Source organism: Syngnathus typhle, linkage group LG6, assembly GCF_033458585.1.
Source record: "Syngnathus typhle isolate RoL2023-S1 ecotype Sweden linkage group LG6, RoL_Styp_1.0, whole genome shotgun sequence".
NCBI lineage: Eukaryota > Metazoa > Chordata > Actinopteri > Syngnathiformes > Syngnathidae > Syngnathus > Syngnathus typhle.
In genome coordinates this window covers 8,384,808-8,401,048 of record NC_083743.1, presented here as the reverse complement: position 1 = coordinate 8,401,048, position 16,241 = coordinate 8,384,808, and the positions used below count along the sequence as shown (strand labels likewise).

Here is a 16,241-nt window from a genome sequence, read left to right as displayed (position 1 = left end):
CACGCCTCCTTACCGAACAAACCTGCAAAGTGAAAGAGATAGCCAATGATATTTCATCAGCTTGGCTCATCAGAGTAGATCAACAGGTTTGAGGTTTGAAAAGGCTGTTGCAGTCTGTTGTTGGAAAGCAACACTTTCTGATCCAAGCACTGTCTTGTCATTTATAAATAAAGTGCAAATATTTTCGAACAAGGCAGCACGCCGTTTGCTTTGTTCCTCATATAAAAACAATGTTAATTCAGTGCTTGACTCTCTCGGTTGGTTGAAGTTAGAGAACAGGCCTCAGTAATTTATTTACCTATATAAGATATCACTTGTCTATATTGATATACCTCTATATGTGGAAATACTGTCAATTAGAATTAGGTTTTGCACATCATGCAAAGTAAGTGATCAAGTGATGTAATTTTTTTTTAGGTGTTTTGTAATTGCTGCTGTTTTGTTGTGGAGTTTTTTTTTTTTTGTACTGATATACTGCAATGCAAGAAGAATGGCAATGCAGTCAACCAAAGCTAATCAAATCCAAACAACTGAAACAAAAAGAAAAATATTTTGAATGAACATGTCATATCAGGGTTGGAAAAACATTTTTATCAGCAGGAATGCAACCGAATGTTTTCGAACATTTTCATCTATTTCAGTTCTTATTGGTTTATAATTATGTGACAGTTTCATCTGTGAGTGACAGACAATTATTGTATAATGCATAAATGTCCTCACTCAATACTAAGTGAGAATCAATAGACTGGAAGAGAGGAAGAGCGTACGCAGACGAGCCCATTTGAACCATTAAAGACGTTGAAGTCGCATTCTAACTCAGCTGACTTTGAGGCGGGCTGGTTGCCAGTCAATCGCAGACTACATGTCATCAGCCAAACATTCAAGTCATACTTTTGCTGTCATAAATAATCGTCAGTGACAGTAATTAAATGACACATTGCATGCATGTTGGAAAATAGGCCCACCTTTTCCAGTTATTTCAGAGTGTACTGATCTTGACGCCAGACTTTAGGTGTGCGATGCATTTGGGTCACACCCTGACATTTACATGTCTTTGTCGCATCATGTGAAATGTTCTTTAACAAAATGGCCGATGACGATTACACTTATAATCCACTTGACATTCAGTTCAAACAGGAGACCAACTAAGCGCTAATTGCCCGAATTATTGTGATGACAAAACACACAGCTTAGGGAAAGTTTCTATTATCAGTAAACCGATGGCAACATGACGTGAGTGACAGCGTTAGGGGATTGAACGTCAAATGTTGTCACTTAATATCCGTGTGTTAAAGGTTATTGATGAAGGTTACTTAACATGCTGATTCATTGTTGTTTTTACTGTTAAGGTTAATTGCCGGTTCCAGTTTTTCTGCAGTGGTCTTTTATTATGATGATTAATTAACTCCAGAATTAACTCTCTCTGCTATATTCCATTCTGTGGCTTCAAATAAATTGGAAAGGAAAATCGTGTTAACAATTGCTAGGATTACTCTTTTGAACAACGGATGAGCAAAATAATAATTGTTCTTTCTTTCATTAATAATTCTGGGCTTTCTGTCTTTATTTCCCATCTTGATGCAGTTCACACATGCAAAATTTAGTGCAATACTCGATTTAAACCACCAGGTGCTATTGATTTAGTCAGACAATCTTTTTTTCAGACTTAAAATTATGGAATTTTAATCAAATAGTCTCCACTGACTTAAGACATGATATTGACATGTATCTGTAATGCGTTTTTCAAAGTTCTCCAAAGACGATCGTATAAAACCAGTTCACGATAGAATGACGTAAAGAGTGAGAGGGGGAAAAAAAATCCCAGTTTCGCCAACGAGACAAAACAGGCTCTTTCCCCTTCTCCCCTTACTCATTCCTTCCTCACTCACACACTCACCCTCCTGAGATTTGCTCATAAAGTTTTATGGTAAACAGAACTGGGTCAGAAATAAGAGGATGGAGGCCAGTTTTACTTTCACACTAGAAGGTTTGAATTGGACCTTGCAATTGAGCCATAATGACCAACACACCTGGAAATTGCTGAGGTTGTATGACATTGTCGTCATATAAATCAGGCGGCAAATCATCTCTGTTAGAGGGATTGCACTGGATTGGACAGCAGCGTTCCTCGAGGGAGCCCGTTCTGTCTCTTCTCTTCAAATCTGGTGCAATTGTGTGTGTGTGTGTGTGTTTGCGGTGTGGTTTCAAGCCGAGTTCAGACTCAGCACTTTTCTGATGTTGTAAAAAGCTGTCGGACTCAGGTAATGTGCAAGTTACCATTTGCAGCCCAGAATAACTATTTCCAGTTTTACATGGATGCTCAAATGATCTAGCACACACACATTGACACATATGCAACACTCCACACATTATACACTCAAACCAATCGGTGAGCTGGGACCGAAAAAAAGCACAATCCAAAAGCCCTCATAAGTGCAGTCAGTAGCAAAAAGTGACAGGGGCTTTTGCAAGACCACCCTACATTTAGTCTATTCAATTTGAGCATACAGACAGGCATTGTGAGCGGCTACAGTGTGTTTTCAAAAACATCAATGTTGGCCGGAAGGCTTAAAGACGGCACATTGTACTGCGCTGTGACAGTGTGTAATAGTTAACAATCACCTCATCACAGCCATGTCCGAGACCTGTCGGAGCCTTACACGGGCACCAGAGCAGAACCGCCGTGTTGACAGCAAGTCACACCCCGCACACGGTTCTCTCTGCTTGTTTGTCTGCCTGTCACTTTGAAAACATAGAGGCCAAGTGATTCCAGACATCTTGCATCTTTCAAGAAGATTTGGGAATAGACATTGAGTGATGCTTTTAGGAAAAGTGAGAAGATGGGTGACATAGGAGCTGCTAATTTGTCCAGGAAAATCTTTGTCAGGTGTTCACCTAAAGGCTCGGTTATACCAGGAACACCCGACGCATAATTTCCCTTTGAATGAAGTTACAGTATTGCGTTGTAGCACGAATGTCCATAAATGACCAACGCAGACATCTAAAAAAGTCATACAGGAGAGGAAACATATGGATGCATTTGTTAGAATTGGAATTCTGAACGCTGCATAGTTTCAGAATACACACCTTTACCAACTAAATTCCAATAGGGCCCTTACAGTTTTGTAAAAATTGATTTAGGGTAATCCTGCTCCCTGAGTCTGTACTACTATTTTCCTATTTTACCGTTATACAAAACGAAAATAAAACCCACTGCTGTGAAAAGACGACATTTTCAACACACTGTGACTCACTCTGATCTACTTACGCTTCATCTTTTTCTCCGTCTATATCTCGCGACTCCTCACTGAGAGGTAACGACAAGCATGGAGCTTAAATTCCTTTTCTTTTCACACGGGTCACGCCATGGAATGCTCTACACGCGTGTCAGGTAAAGTTTAGTCTCTTGTCCACCATGAAGGAATGACTGAGTGGGATTAGTGAGGTGAACAGACAGACCCCCATGTGGGCAGCACGCACCTCTGGCCACAGCCAGGTGAGCAGCAAAAGACGGTGACATTCCTGACATATCTAAGAGTTTATATCGCCAGCGTGACATGGAAGTGTGGGGAAACATCATCTCGACAGGCCGCCTCTGATCCTGCCCTGTGGTCCTCGCACGGCAGAAGCCAGCATACAATTACAGAATGAAAACACACGCTGATAATGTAGAGTGTCTGCATTGTGTGTGTGTGTGTGTGTGGGAGAAGTGAGAGCAGGGTGGGCTTGTGGCACACGAGACTATCTGACTTGAATCACAATAACACCTTTTAAGACAACAACAGCAAGCAGGGTAGGGAGTTAAAAAAATTCAGACTTCCAACAGTGGAAAAAGATGAAGTGTGAGGACTTTTAGATGACCCTCACACACAACATATGTGGGCGTATCATCATTTGGGAATTCTAAATCCCTTTTGCCTCTTATTCCCATCTTGTCATTCTACATACCTGATCATCTATCTGGCAGGCTGTCAGGTTGTGCTGCTTGGCAGTGGGTGCAAACTGGATGTACTTCAGCCAGCTCCCGATATCTGGTTTACTGGCATCAACACAATATTTCACATGGCCTGACCCGTCCAAGATCTGGGGAGACAGAGACAAGTAGAGATCAATATCAGTCCAGGTTACGGAGTAGCAACCATACCTCCCACTGAGAAATACGTCTCTAATGTTGGGAGTCACCGTGGAAATTGACATTTGCGACTGAGGCATATTTTAAAAAGATTTTCAACATCTAAATTAGAGGAGGAAAAGAACAAGCGCATGAGTCACAGTTGGCTAACAAAATGTAACACTATTGCTGTGTTTACACGAATCCTGAGTAAATGCAGGCAGAGGTATAAATATAGATGTATGATTATATAATAATTAATTGAATATTTTTTTTCTATTTTTCCTTTTTGTACTACTTCCGGAACCAATTAACGAGGAGTGTTCAGACAACATCAACAACAATGATGATGACAACAACAAAACAATAATAATAATAATAATAATTATAATAATAATGTGGGCTATGAAAAATAATACCTTTTTATTTATTGGTTTAGACACACACAAGAGATTAAAAAAATGTTTTTACATCTTTAAGGCAGAACAAATTCGTTAATTGAAACAATTTAAACTCAAGAAACTGTTAGGACAGGCCTGCTTATGAATTTCCTGACACGAAAATGAAATGCATTACAAAAAATAACGATAAAAATTATAAACAATATGACAAAAAAACGTAGACATTGTGTTAAGGGATTTAACATGCATAGTGACGTCGTTTTAAAAATAATATTTATTTTAGTTACTCGCTTTATTTGAACACAAATCATTTGAAACATTAACAAATGTCTAGATCGAAAAGGATACTAAAAACACTGGCCAATTCAAGAATAACTTAACATAAAACAAGAATAAATTATCAAGGTTGAATGAACCCTTTTGTCCCCCTCTCCAGTATTGTTTTCCCGTCTTGAGCGATTTTAAAAGTCAGACTGAATTTGCCCCGACAGCGACAATGAACTCTCTAACGGCTAGTCGTAAAATATCCGATAAATATACTTTTTCCCATTCAAAAATCGTTTTTTTTTCTTACCGTTAGTTTGCGTCGGCGTGCGGTACAAAACACTCGGGGTAAGGAGTGAGCAAAAGTGATGAAAGTCCACGTCAAAAGATCGCTCTATTTCGGGATTTTCCCCCTCTTAACTCGGTCTCGATGCGGCGTCCATTTTAATCGTAAAATACAAAAAATAAAATAAATAGACCTACAAAAAACTTTTTTTAAGGTTCTCCAAGCCGCGGGGTGAGTGGATGACAGAGTCTTCTCCAGTGCGCGCATGCACACGCACTTCACTGTCCGCCACACACCGCGTGTTTTCTCAACTCCAGTCCTCTCATCTCATCACCGCGTCGCCTTCACCGACTCGTCTGACTGGTACATCTCCTTTCTGTTCTGTCCCCAGCCGTCCCGACTGCAATTCCCTCCGGTACATCAACTTGCTTCCAACTTTTCAGTGTGCGCGACTCGTCCGCTCCTCTCTTGTCACCCCTCCTGTCCTGACGCGCCCAGGTGTCCCCCACCCTGCAGACACCCCCTCCCCTTATTGTGATGTATCAATTATATGATAAAGGCGGGTTTAAGAGTTCTTCTGTTGCTGTGCGGGTCTCGCTCTTTTTTAAAAAAAATTATGCACGATCCCATAAAGCGACATCCATCCTCACGGCCCCATTCTGGGCGACTGTCCCCCCGGCGGAAGCGACTCCTCTCCGCAGTAAATTGTAAAGTGACGGGGGCCCTGGGTCGGAAAGGTTGAGCGGGGTCAGCGAGAGGTCGAGATTGGGCTTCTAAAGGGATGAACTGCCCCGGCACACTTTAATGAATCAACAGAAGCTTCAAAGAGAGCCATTGTTCACATCTTCACCAAACTTGTTCACAACACTCATGAGGTGTTGTATGACAATGGTGACCTAACGATTATTTTGTTTTCTGTCGTTATCTAAATTTCGGATGTGCAAGAATAATAAAAAAAAAATAGGACAGTGTTGTCCGAGAGCCGAGTTTATTAGGCAGTTCATAAAGCTGAGGAGGGCTTCAGCATTGGCTGATGAGAGCAGATGATGATGGATAATGCCTCAACTCTGTGACATTGACCTTCCATCCCAGATAATAGCCATTGTTTTGGCAAATCGCGGCGCAAACGTACAGGAAGGACAGGAAAAATCATGTGTAAATAAGGCAGGACCTCGCCACCGATTCCCATCGTTTTGTGCTCCCTGAGAACCCAGCAAAGACCCCGGTCCGCCCGGTCATTGATTTCCTGCCTCTCCTCGACTTGTCTATTGTTGAAAGCCTTTTTAATTTAGCCATAAATTGGGAAAGCTCAAGCCGAATGAGCTGTTCTATTTTCTTCCTGTCAAGATGAGAAATTTGTTTTATGATGCATTGTTTATTAAATACAAGTAATCTGAGAAGGCTTCATGGCCTTTTCGCGTCTGATCCAGCATTCTGATTTTGTACGAAAAAAGGAAAGACGCACACTCCAGATTTGTGTGTGTGTGTGTGTGTGTGTGTATACAGGGGTAACAGTGTAGCAGGACCCCCGAATGCCTGCAACATAGTAGGTACAAGCTGCTTTACTCTCCCCCTCCAGGAGATGGCGTGCTCCACTGAAACGAACTTCCAATTGCTCACAATGGAACATTGGACAGCGGAATGGCATTTAAAACCAAAATAAAGCAGTGAAATAACCATAAAACTCAACATTTCTCATACAGTCTTGAATTATTGCATGAAATGATGATAATCTATTTCATGGAACTTGCCCATGAAATTCAGCTGCATGGATCTGAATTTATAATCACCTGGATGTGCAAGCTATAAAGCTTTCAAATGTGTTGTGAAAAGATGGGAGTTTGTTTAAACAGTGTTAACAAACCCGGGGAAGATTTGCGACGCATTGGTGTAATTTGCATTTATTTGTGCTATAAAAACGATTGTCAAGTGCTTAGATAAATTAGATCGGCTTTATCTGAATTATTTGACGCCTTTGTGGTGAGCTGTTTATCAACATATTACAAACGCAACACATGCAAGCTTCAGGCTAAATTCCTTCTGATTATTCAACACGGTATTTTCATCCCTATTTTGATCTCTTAAGTGTTCAAATCATGTTTAGTGCTGAGGCTTTAAAACAACGTGGAATTTTCTTGCGGCTTTCTTGTTTGTTTTACGTTCAGTCATGGGTAAAAAAAATATATATATTCCAACATGCAGACAAACTTTACGATTAAAATGTCTTTTTTTTTTTTATAATCGAGCTGAGGTACAGCTTTATGTTTTTTTTGGATGCAGGAGATTTGGAGTTTGCTGCTGGGTTCTGGCCCCTTGTAATTCATAATGGGACAGAAGGAGGAGGGGGACAGGGGGGGGGGGGGGGTCCCGTGTGGGTTGCAAACTGACTCCAGCCATGCAGACAGCTTCACGCTGCAGGTGAGGGGCCACATGGAGATATTGTGAAGCCCCGCGTAGCACATTCCATCATAGGAGGGCACTGGGAAAAAGACAGAAAGTCGACAAATCTCTCAAATAGTTTGCCATTCATCGGGAAGACCTCCCGGAGATGTGATGAAAAGCTCAAGACAGACACATCAATTTTACCTAAAAATCCCCAGATCACCTAAGATTATATTGGAATAATCCCATGTCCATACGGTCCATACCAATTACCATTGAAACAGCGTGGAGGAAATGAAAGGGGAAAATGTAAACAGCAAAAATTGCAAGGCCTGGAAGTAGGCCTGTCGTGAGCAGTGTGTTAATCTCCACCTCAGTAATTTGGTTCTGCAGAAGAAGACAGAAGCCCTGCTGCTGTGCCCTGCACTTCATAAATCACTGCTTTATGTGGACAAGGTCAGTTCACCCCCTTCCCCTTCCACTGGCCCCTCCGCCATGTTTACCCGGCCTCCCGGGGGCTCTCAGGACCAGACCGGCCCACTTCTAATTACTGTGGATTATTTTCATTTGCCGGGGGTCAGTCAGGCATTCCGGCAGAAAGAGCGAGTAGGGATGATTTTCTGACAAATTCTCTGGCCTGCCAGAAAAAGGACTGACATGTTTGCTGAATTAGCACCTGGATATTTTGTGTTCACATTGTTTGTTTTGCCTTTGACAGCTCCGTGCGAGCGTCTATGGACTAACGTGTCCATTTCCTTATCATTACATTTAAACATCAGTTTAGTACTCGGGCAAGGGGGTCAGACATATTTGTTTTTGTCAATTAAATAAAGGCAACATTCACATTCGACGGAGCCATTAGGTGAAATAAACCATATGGCTCTTGTTTCTTTATAGACAGACAATTCAGTCAGATAAAAAGACAAGAGGTGTGAAAAATGATGACTGACAGGAGCTCTAGAAAAAAACCTTTATAATTTTGCAGCATGGACAAATCATTTTTTTTACATAGGCCATTACACAATGGACTGGAAACCTAAACAGCCCTGCTCAGCCCGGTTGGGGGGCTCAGGCTGGAGGGGGGGGAGGTAATTAGAGCATGTTGCCGTTCGCCGCAGGGTGAACAAATTGGCTCTAAAACGCTCATAGATATCATCTTTAAAAGAGCTTTTATATGCTGTGGAGGTAAAGCGTGATGGAATTGAACACGCCACTTCAGATCAAGCGAGAGCACGTGTCACACATTCATTACCTTTATCTCCAGTTTAACGTTTAAAGTCAGACGGAGTACTCTGACAATTTGGTTTTCCTGCGGCGTGTCCAATTGGAAGGCTAATATTTAATGTTGGCGGATATCAGGTTAAAATGTTGGACTTGCTCACTGTGACGGCGGAAAGACAACACTTCCTTGTCAGTTAAGTGGAGCAGGACTTTGAAGAAGATACATCTTTGAAAAAGTAAGCCAATGGGAAGGAATGATATTTGTTTTATTGTAAAAGTGGCATTAACCATGAATTTGTATTTTCATTTATTTCCTACAGCTGAACGAATAAATATTTTTAGCGCAACTGTTTAGTTTTATTTGGTGATCTAAACTTTTAAAGCAAGGAAGCAGAAAGACTAAAGATTAGGGATTAATGAGTATATTCAAAATTTATAAGTGGTCAAAGCTGTAACCTGAGAAAGTGTTAAAAAAATGTGAGTGGAAAAAAAGGAGAGAATGTGAGACCAAAGTGCACCAGTCGTGCTTGGCAGCTCAGGTCAGCGGTTCGGGTGTGTAAGTGAGATGATTAAAGTCAGAATTACCTGAGAAAACAACAAATCAGCAACAGTAACATAGTGACACGGAGTGACACCCATTAAAGGCTTCGCTGCTTTTCAGTAGCATCAAAGCAGCCCCGAGTTAGGCTGGAATTAAATTCAACCCCAAGCAATGCTGAGCACCTTGAACGTGTGACTAACACTCAAACACTCGGAACAACGTCTGTCTTACAAGAACACGTGATGTCGCAACCTTTTTTTTTGAAAGAATGAAAGCAATCTGCATCACACTAAAATATTTTTTTCATTCATACCATGATTTGTAAGTGACCTAAACTTTTATAATGACTTCAACCAAATATATAAATCATGAGTTTGACATGTGACATGTTACATTGCATGTTAAGATCATAAACATGTCACCTAGATGAGGATGATGGCATTTTAAATAGAGGTAATCAGCATTCCTTTGGCATGCACCACTTGATTTCTTTTTTTTTAGATTTCTGCAAATTAATTTATTCTAGAGAAATTGTGAGGTGAAATGGGCCAACCTATATCATGTTTGAGGAAAAAAATTCCACACCCCTCAAAATTAATCTGATAAGGCATCACCAGTGAAATAATTAAATAAAAATGTAATTGTATCTTATTTTGGTTGGAAAAAACGTCCAGAGTATCCTTTTAATGCTAAAACCCAATTCTGTGGAAAAATGTTGATGTCAATGACCTAATTCTGCAGATTTATGATACTGTCTCTTTTACATACAACGTTAATGATTCAACAAGCGTGTCGTTTTGGGTGTCTCTTAAAAGTGCTGATATTGCAGGTTACGAGGATTCCGCCCGATGCCAGCGATATTCTACAGGCTCCGTAATGGAATCTCACCTGCCACATTTCAGTAATAGACCCATCAGATATGAGCATCAGTGCTTGTCGGGTTTATTCAATTCCAGACCAATCATTCAGGTGTTATACACTTTTGGGTTAATATTCTAACCGTGCGGCTGAGGCCTCGCTGGAGATAAATCAGCTTTTATGATGGGTTGTTATGGTTTTTACTGCTCTGGCATTGTGTGAGACTGATTTGGGGATCAATCACCTGCAGGTGTCTGCTGTGGGGCCGGTGAGCCGAGAGGATCGATGGAGGATCCGGAGTCGTGGTGATGGAATGGACCTGTGTGTGTATAGTATGATGAGTTGGTGCCATTGCATGTGTGTGTGAAGACAACAATGATGGAGTGTGTGTGTGTTCTTTGGAGATATATCTGAACTGCTGCTGAGGCACCAATGAACAGCCGCTGGACTATGACCAGACCATCTCATGTCTTATCCGAACGACCCCCCCTCCCCTCCCTCTCTGTGCACTTCTTTATCTAGATGGCACTTTGGAAAATCTCATTGTCACACAACATTTAACAAAGACAAAAAGACTCACGCTTGCAGCTGGAGATGACAGACCCGACAGAGCGGCAACTACAAACTCTCACTGAGGAGTGTTTGACTAGAGATATGGGAGCACGGATGGCACGCGCGCACGTCAACAATAGGACACATTAGTCCTATCTGAGTTTGTTCAACTTGTTTCTCTCTGTGTCTGGATGTGGTGTTTATCCTAGTTCATCATCTCTGACCATCAGATGGCTGCTTCCTCTTTGCTGTCAGCACTGCTCAGCTGAAACAAAAGAGGCGGAGAGCGAAGCTTATGGTTTCTGAATCGGAGGAAGTTGGCGCTGATTACGCTGCCCCCGAAGAAGCATTCCGATCCCGTTAACTGGCGTTAAAGCTGAAAATTCCAAAGTGGACAACAAAAACACCGCAAGGGTGACCCTCATTTGCTGACCCACCCCTAACATCTAATCTGAAGAGTTGTCATTGGTACCTGAAACCTTTGACTTTTGACCTTCAGGGCTTAAAAAGGGATGTTTCATACTCAATTAATTTCAACGATTGGGCTAGAGTCTAGACCAGGGGTGGGCAAACTTTTTGACTCGCGGGCCGAACTGGGTTCTAAATTTGGACCGGAGGGCCGGACCAGGAGCAGATGGACGTAGGCGTTGTGTGAAGTCATATAAGCGACCTGTAAAGGTCATTGCATAGAAGATCTTGGCCTTTAGTAGGTAGTAAAGCATGGATATTCCAAACAAGTTTTTTGAAAACAAATGCATTTATTAACAGCATTAAAAAAAAATAATAATTCACTAAAAAACTGCTATCAGTGATTCTCATAAAATACGACACTGTTATTATGAATAACAATCTCCATCACTTCAGTGCCTGCAGGTCAGATTAATGAAAGATGTTTATCTTATGAGATCACATCAAACGGCAAACATTCTGACCAAATATATCATCTTGAAGAATCGGTGAAAGCATACATCCAAATAAAGTAATCAAAACAGCAACACGGTGAGGGGTATCTGAAAATCAGAGCAGAGTTTTAACTCGCAAACACCTGGTAACAGAGGTGAGGAAACGGGAAACACCTCCTTAAAGTAAGCCTTAAGAACTTTACAGGTTAAGATTAGTCGCAAATAGGTGGTGCATCAATGTCCTTGAGCATCCTGCATTGTTTGAAAATGAGAATGGTCGCTAGTTTCAATCCCTGCTATGTGTACAAATCATATTCAAAATGCATTTTTTTTACAATAAACTTGAGAGCCTCCCGTTCATTTTCAGTGGGAACAGTGTTGTTGGTGTCCCTTTTTTGCTAGTGCGTCATAGTCTGGAGTAAAATTTGTTGTGGCAATTCTTAGGCGAGATCCGAGGTGTTGGTCCGTTTACCTTGATCTGTGACGGGTTGATGTTGATGTGGCTGAACGTCACGTCGCGTACGTCGAGCCAAATCGGCCACTCTTTTTTAAACACTCGGCACTCACTTCTTTTTTTCGGGCCACTCATTTTAATGGAAGGATTCCAGGGGAAGGTTTGTGGGTGGCTTTAGCGCAAAACTGCATCTGAAAGCTCAGCGCGCGAATTATAAGAACGCTGTCGTCAAAGCCCACGCTCTAAATTCGGGACTGATACGAATAGAGCGAGAGTGCGCCAAGTCCGTACTACTGAGTACGTACACGCACTTGTGAGTGTGCACCGAGCTTTCTGACACGGCTTCCGGTAGTAAATGCGCAGGCGAGCCCTTCGCCATCTACTGGGGAAACGCAGTCATTGCAGGCAAAATGACAAAAAAAATAAAAGTTTAATAATACAATTTGTTCAGGGTTGGCGGGCCGGATTAAACGGTCCCGTGGGCCGGATGTGGCCCGCGGGCCGTAGTTTGCCCACCCCTGGTCTAGACTCTCCAAGTTTGACATACTTAGCATCTTCCGATATTTTTAATTCGATTCAAACTCAATGGCAATAATTTGGGGCAGGTCCTCTTCTATTCCAACATGACTGTACTCCAGTCCACAAAGCAATGTCAATAAAAAAATGTTGTATGGAAGCGCCAGAGAACCCTGACTTCAACCTCATCTAGCACTTATGGAATAAACCGGAACACAGATTATGACCTCTGACCTAAAACCTATTGTTTTGGAGTGTCAAACTCGCCATTAGGATTGTCAACGTCTTCAAAATAACAAAACAAACTGATGAAAAACTAGTTTTGAAATCAGAGACTAGTAAAAACCGTTCAAATACTTTAAAAAGACGAATGGTAATATAAATTGCAAGCAATATCTCTACTTTTTTTAAATTGAAGACAATTTTAGTAATGACACAAAGTCGGTGCAAAATTTGTCTTTGCGGGCCACATAAAATGATGATGTGGCACACCATATCTGGCCCCCGGGCCTTCAGTTTGACAACTATGTTCTAAACAGAGACTGTTTCTCATTCTCATTAAATTTTTTTCCTCACACAATCATGTGACAACAGGGTCTACACGAAGTCGACAACATTCCACCTTCTTCACACCCTATGCCTGATAAATGCCTTTCTTGCACTTTGTTTATACGTCCGAAGGGTTGTTCATAACCAAGCTCAAGAGAGTATGTACACAAAGTGGACATCCTGATAGAAGGAAGTGTCTTAAATTTCTTTGTTTGACAGAAGCCCTGTCTCTCTCCTCCTCCTTGACGGGAAGACCCACCCCCCTACCCCCATCTGTCCAAGCGGGGCCACGACCCTGGCAGCACTCCCCTCTATTCTCACTCTTGCGTGATTGTGCATATGAAGAGTCCTTCCTGGCATGCTAAAGACAAACGAGCTTCTTAAACCTCAACGGAGTGACAGTTTGATGTGGCGCCCGGACATGTTTATTGCGTAATTGCAGCAAAGTCGTGACTGAGATGTTACCCGTAGAATTGTGTTTATAAAAGTAGAGATGGTCTGCATCACTTTGCACCATTGCTGAAGCATTTCATCTTCACTTTGAGAGGAAGATTTTCTTTAGTGCATGTGAGTGTTAATTCCACTTGGCAGTGTGTCAGTGTGACATAGGTTCAATGTGCAGGCGAGCAGACCGAGAGGGTGTCCACATCCCCAACGAGATCAGGTTCAGGTTGAACTGTCCGCTTTCATTCCTCTCCAGGCTCCTTGTCCTGTCTTTTGCTCTCTGTAGGTTGTAGGCCAGGGGTGGGCAAACTACGGCCCGCGGGCCACATCCGGCCCACGGGACCGTTTAATCCGGCCCGCCAACCCTGAACAAATTGTATTATTAAACTTTTTTTTTTTTTGTCATTTTGCCTGCAATGACTGCGTTTTCCCAGTAGATGGCGAAGCGCTCGCCTGCGCATTTACTACCGGAAGCCGTGTCAGAAAGCTCGGTGCACACTCACAAGTGCGTGTACGTACTCAGTAGTACGGACTTGGCGCACTCTCGCTCTATTCGTATCAGTCCCGAATTTAGAGCGTGGGCTTTGACGACAGCATTCTTATAATTCGCGCGCTGAGCTTTCAGATGCAGTTTTGCGCTAAAGCCACCCACAAACCTTCCCCTGGAATCCTTCCATTAAAATGAGTGGCCCGAAAAAAAGGAGTGCCGAGTGTTTAAAAAAGAGTGGCCAATTTGGCTCGACGTACGCGACGTGACGTTCAGCCACATCAACATCAACCCGTCACAGATCAAGGTAAACGGACCAACACCTCGGATCTCGCCTAAGAATTGCCACAACAAATTTTACTCCAGACTATGACGCACTAGCAAAAAAGGGACACCAACAACACTGTTCCCACTGAAAATGAACGGGAGGCTCTCAAGTTTATTGTAAAAAAATGCATTTTGAATATGATTTGTACACATAGCAGGGATTGAAACTAGCGACCATTCTCATTTTCAAACAATGCAGGATGCTCAAGGACATTGATGCACCACCTATTTGCGACTAATCTTAACCTGTAAAGTTCTTAAGGCTTACTTTAAGCAAGTGTTTCCCGTTTCCTCACCTCTGTTACCAGGTGTTTGCGAGTTAAAACTCTGCTCTGATTTTCAGATACCCCTCACCGTGTTGCTGTTTTGATTAGTTTATTTGGATGTATGCTTTCACCGATTCTTCAAGATGATATATTTGGTCAGAATGTTTGCCGTTTGATGTGATCTCATGAGATAAACATCTTTCATTAATCTGACCTGCAGGCATTGAAGTGATGGAGATTGTTATTCATAATAACAGTGTCGTATTTTATGAGAATCACTGATAGCAGTTTTTTAGTGATTTTTTTTTTTTTTAATGCTGTTAATAAATGCATTTGTTTTCAAAAAACTTGTTTGGAATATCCATGCTTTACTACCTACTAAAGGCCAAGATCTTTTATGCAATGACCTTTACAGGTCGCTTATATGACTTCACACAACGCCTACGTCCATCTGCTCCTGGTCCGGCCCTCCGGTCCAAATTTAGAACCCAGTTCGGCCCGCGAGTCAAAAAGTTTGCCCACCCCTGTTGTAGGCTGTAGAAAAACACAACTGCTGTTGGGGGGGAAGAAAAAAAAAGTAGGATGGGGGTGAGTTCCTATGGCCCCCGGACTAGGTATAGGGTTTGGCGACGGCTCGGAGGCTGGTGGTGAGGTGTGTCCTGACCGAGGGCCCTGGTGTAATCTCAGTGCTGAATAGACGAAGCTCTTAATAGAATCCCGCCGTCCGGCTGCCACTGAGAGAAACAAGAGCTGTAATGGATGGGTTCGGCTCTGGCTCCCACTTTCCCCCCGTGACCTCTGCGTTGGTCAGAAGTAAGAGCTAAAGAAGCATTGTAGCCCCGGGCCTGATTGAATGGGGAGGGAGGGAGGCGGCTGAGGTGGTGGTGGTGGTTTTGGGGTGGGGTGAGGGGAGCGAGGCAGCTACGCTGATAGACCAATTTCCCACTACTGCGTGCAGCAGGGCTTGATTGATGAGGGCTGGTGCTGCTGAGAGGAGCCCCATCACATGCGATCACATAAATACTTATTCAGCTCGAATTGGGCCTGACAAGCCTTACGACAGCTTTGTGCTGTCACAGATATCATTGCAAGGAAAACGCTCCATTAATCATGCGTAATTAACTTTTCCAAGGGAGGTACTGCGCGGGACCACTAGTCGCCTGCTCACGACTTCTATTATTTTTTTTTTTTTTAAAGCCAGCGTATTAGCAGGGATTGGTGGAGGGCTTATTAAAATCTAGAGGCAGTTTCCCTTGAGCCATTCAGTTTGTAAAGGAAACAGCTTCATTAGGATTGGTTTAGGGCTCTAATGGGCTTGATACAAAGCCTCCTCTCTGTAATGCAATCCCATCCAGTGGCCTTACAGTGCAATATCCTGTGAGCGTGCACAGCCATAATGTTGTCTTGTTTGAAGTTGCAGCGCAACCCGTTCGAACGCCTGCCACTAGTTAACTACTTCGACCCGCCTATAAAGTACTCTAGGAGTGATGGTAAGAGTGTCCAACAAGCAAGGTTGCTCCCCCCCCTCCCCCTTCAGTGTTGTAGCCTGCCCATTGGAGTGAGGTCTTTTTGTTTTTTAGCAGTAGACCGAATGATGAGACCATCATTAGAAATAAAACAAAAAAACGACAAACTTTAAGCACTTGACTTGCTGTTGAAAATGTGAGATGTCAATGAGAG

The 16,241-nt window shown here is 42.5% G+C and overlaps 1 protein-coding gene across 15 annotated transcripts in view; it reads right to left on the bottom strand.

Moving 5' to 3' along the window:
• mecom (MDS1 and EVI1 complex locus) overlaps positions 1 to 16,241 on the bottom strand; it is a 97,890-nt gene that overhangs the window by 14,735 nt on the left and 66,914 nt on the right. For 11 of the 15 annotated variants that reach the window (XM_061280481.1, XM_061280486.1, XM_061280479.1 and 8 more), the window contains one exon: positions 3,949 to 4,083. In XM_061280481.1, the coding sequence (XP_061136465.1) occupies positions 3,949 to 4,083 (135 nt within the window). The other 4 variants (XM_061280494.1, XM_061280490.1, XM_061280493.1 and 1 more) reach the window with 4 other exon arrangements.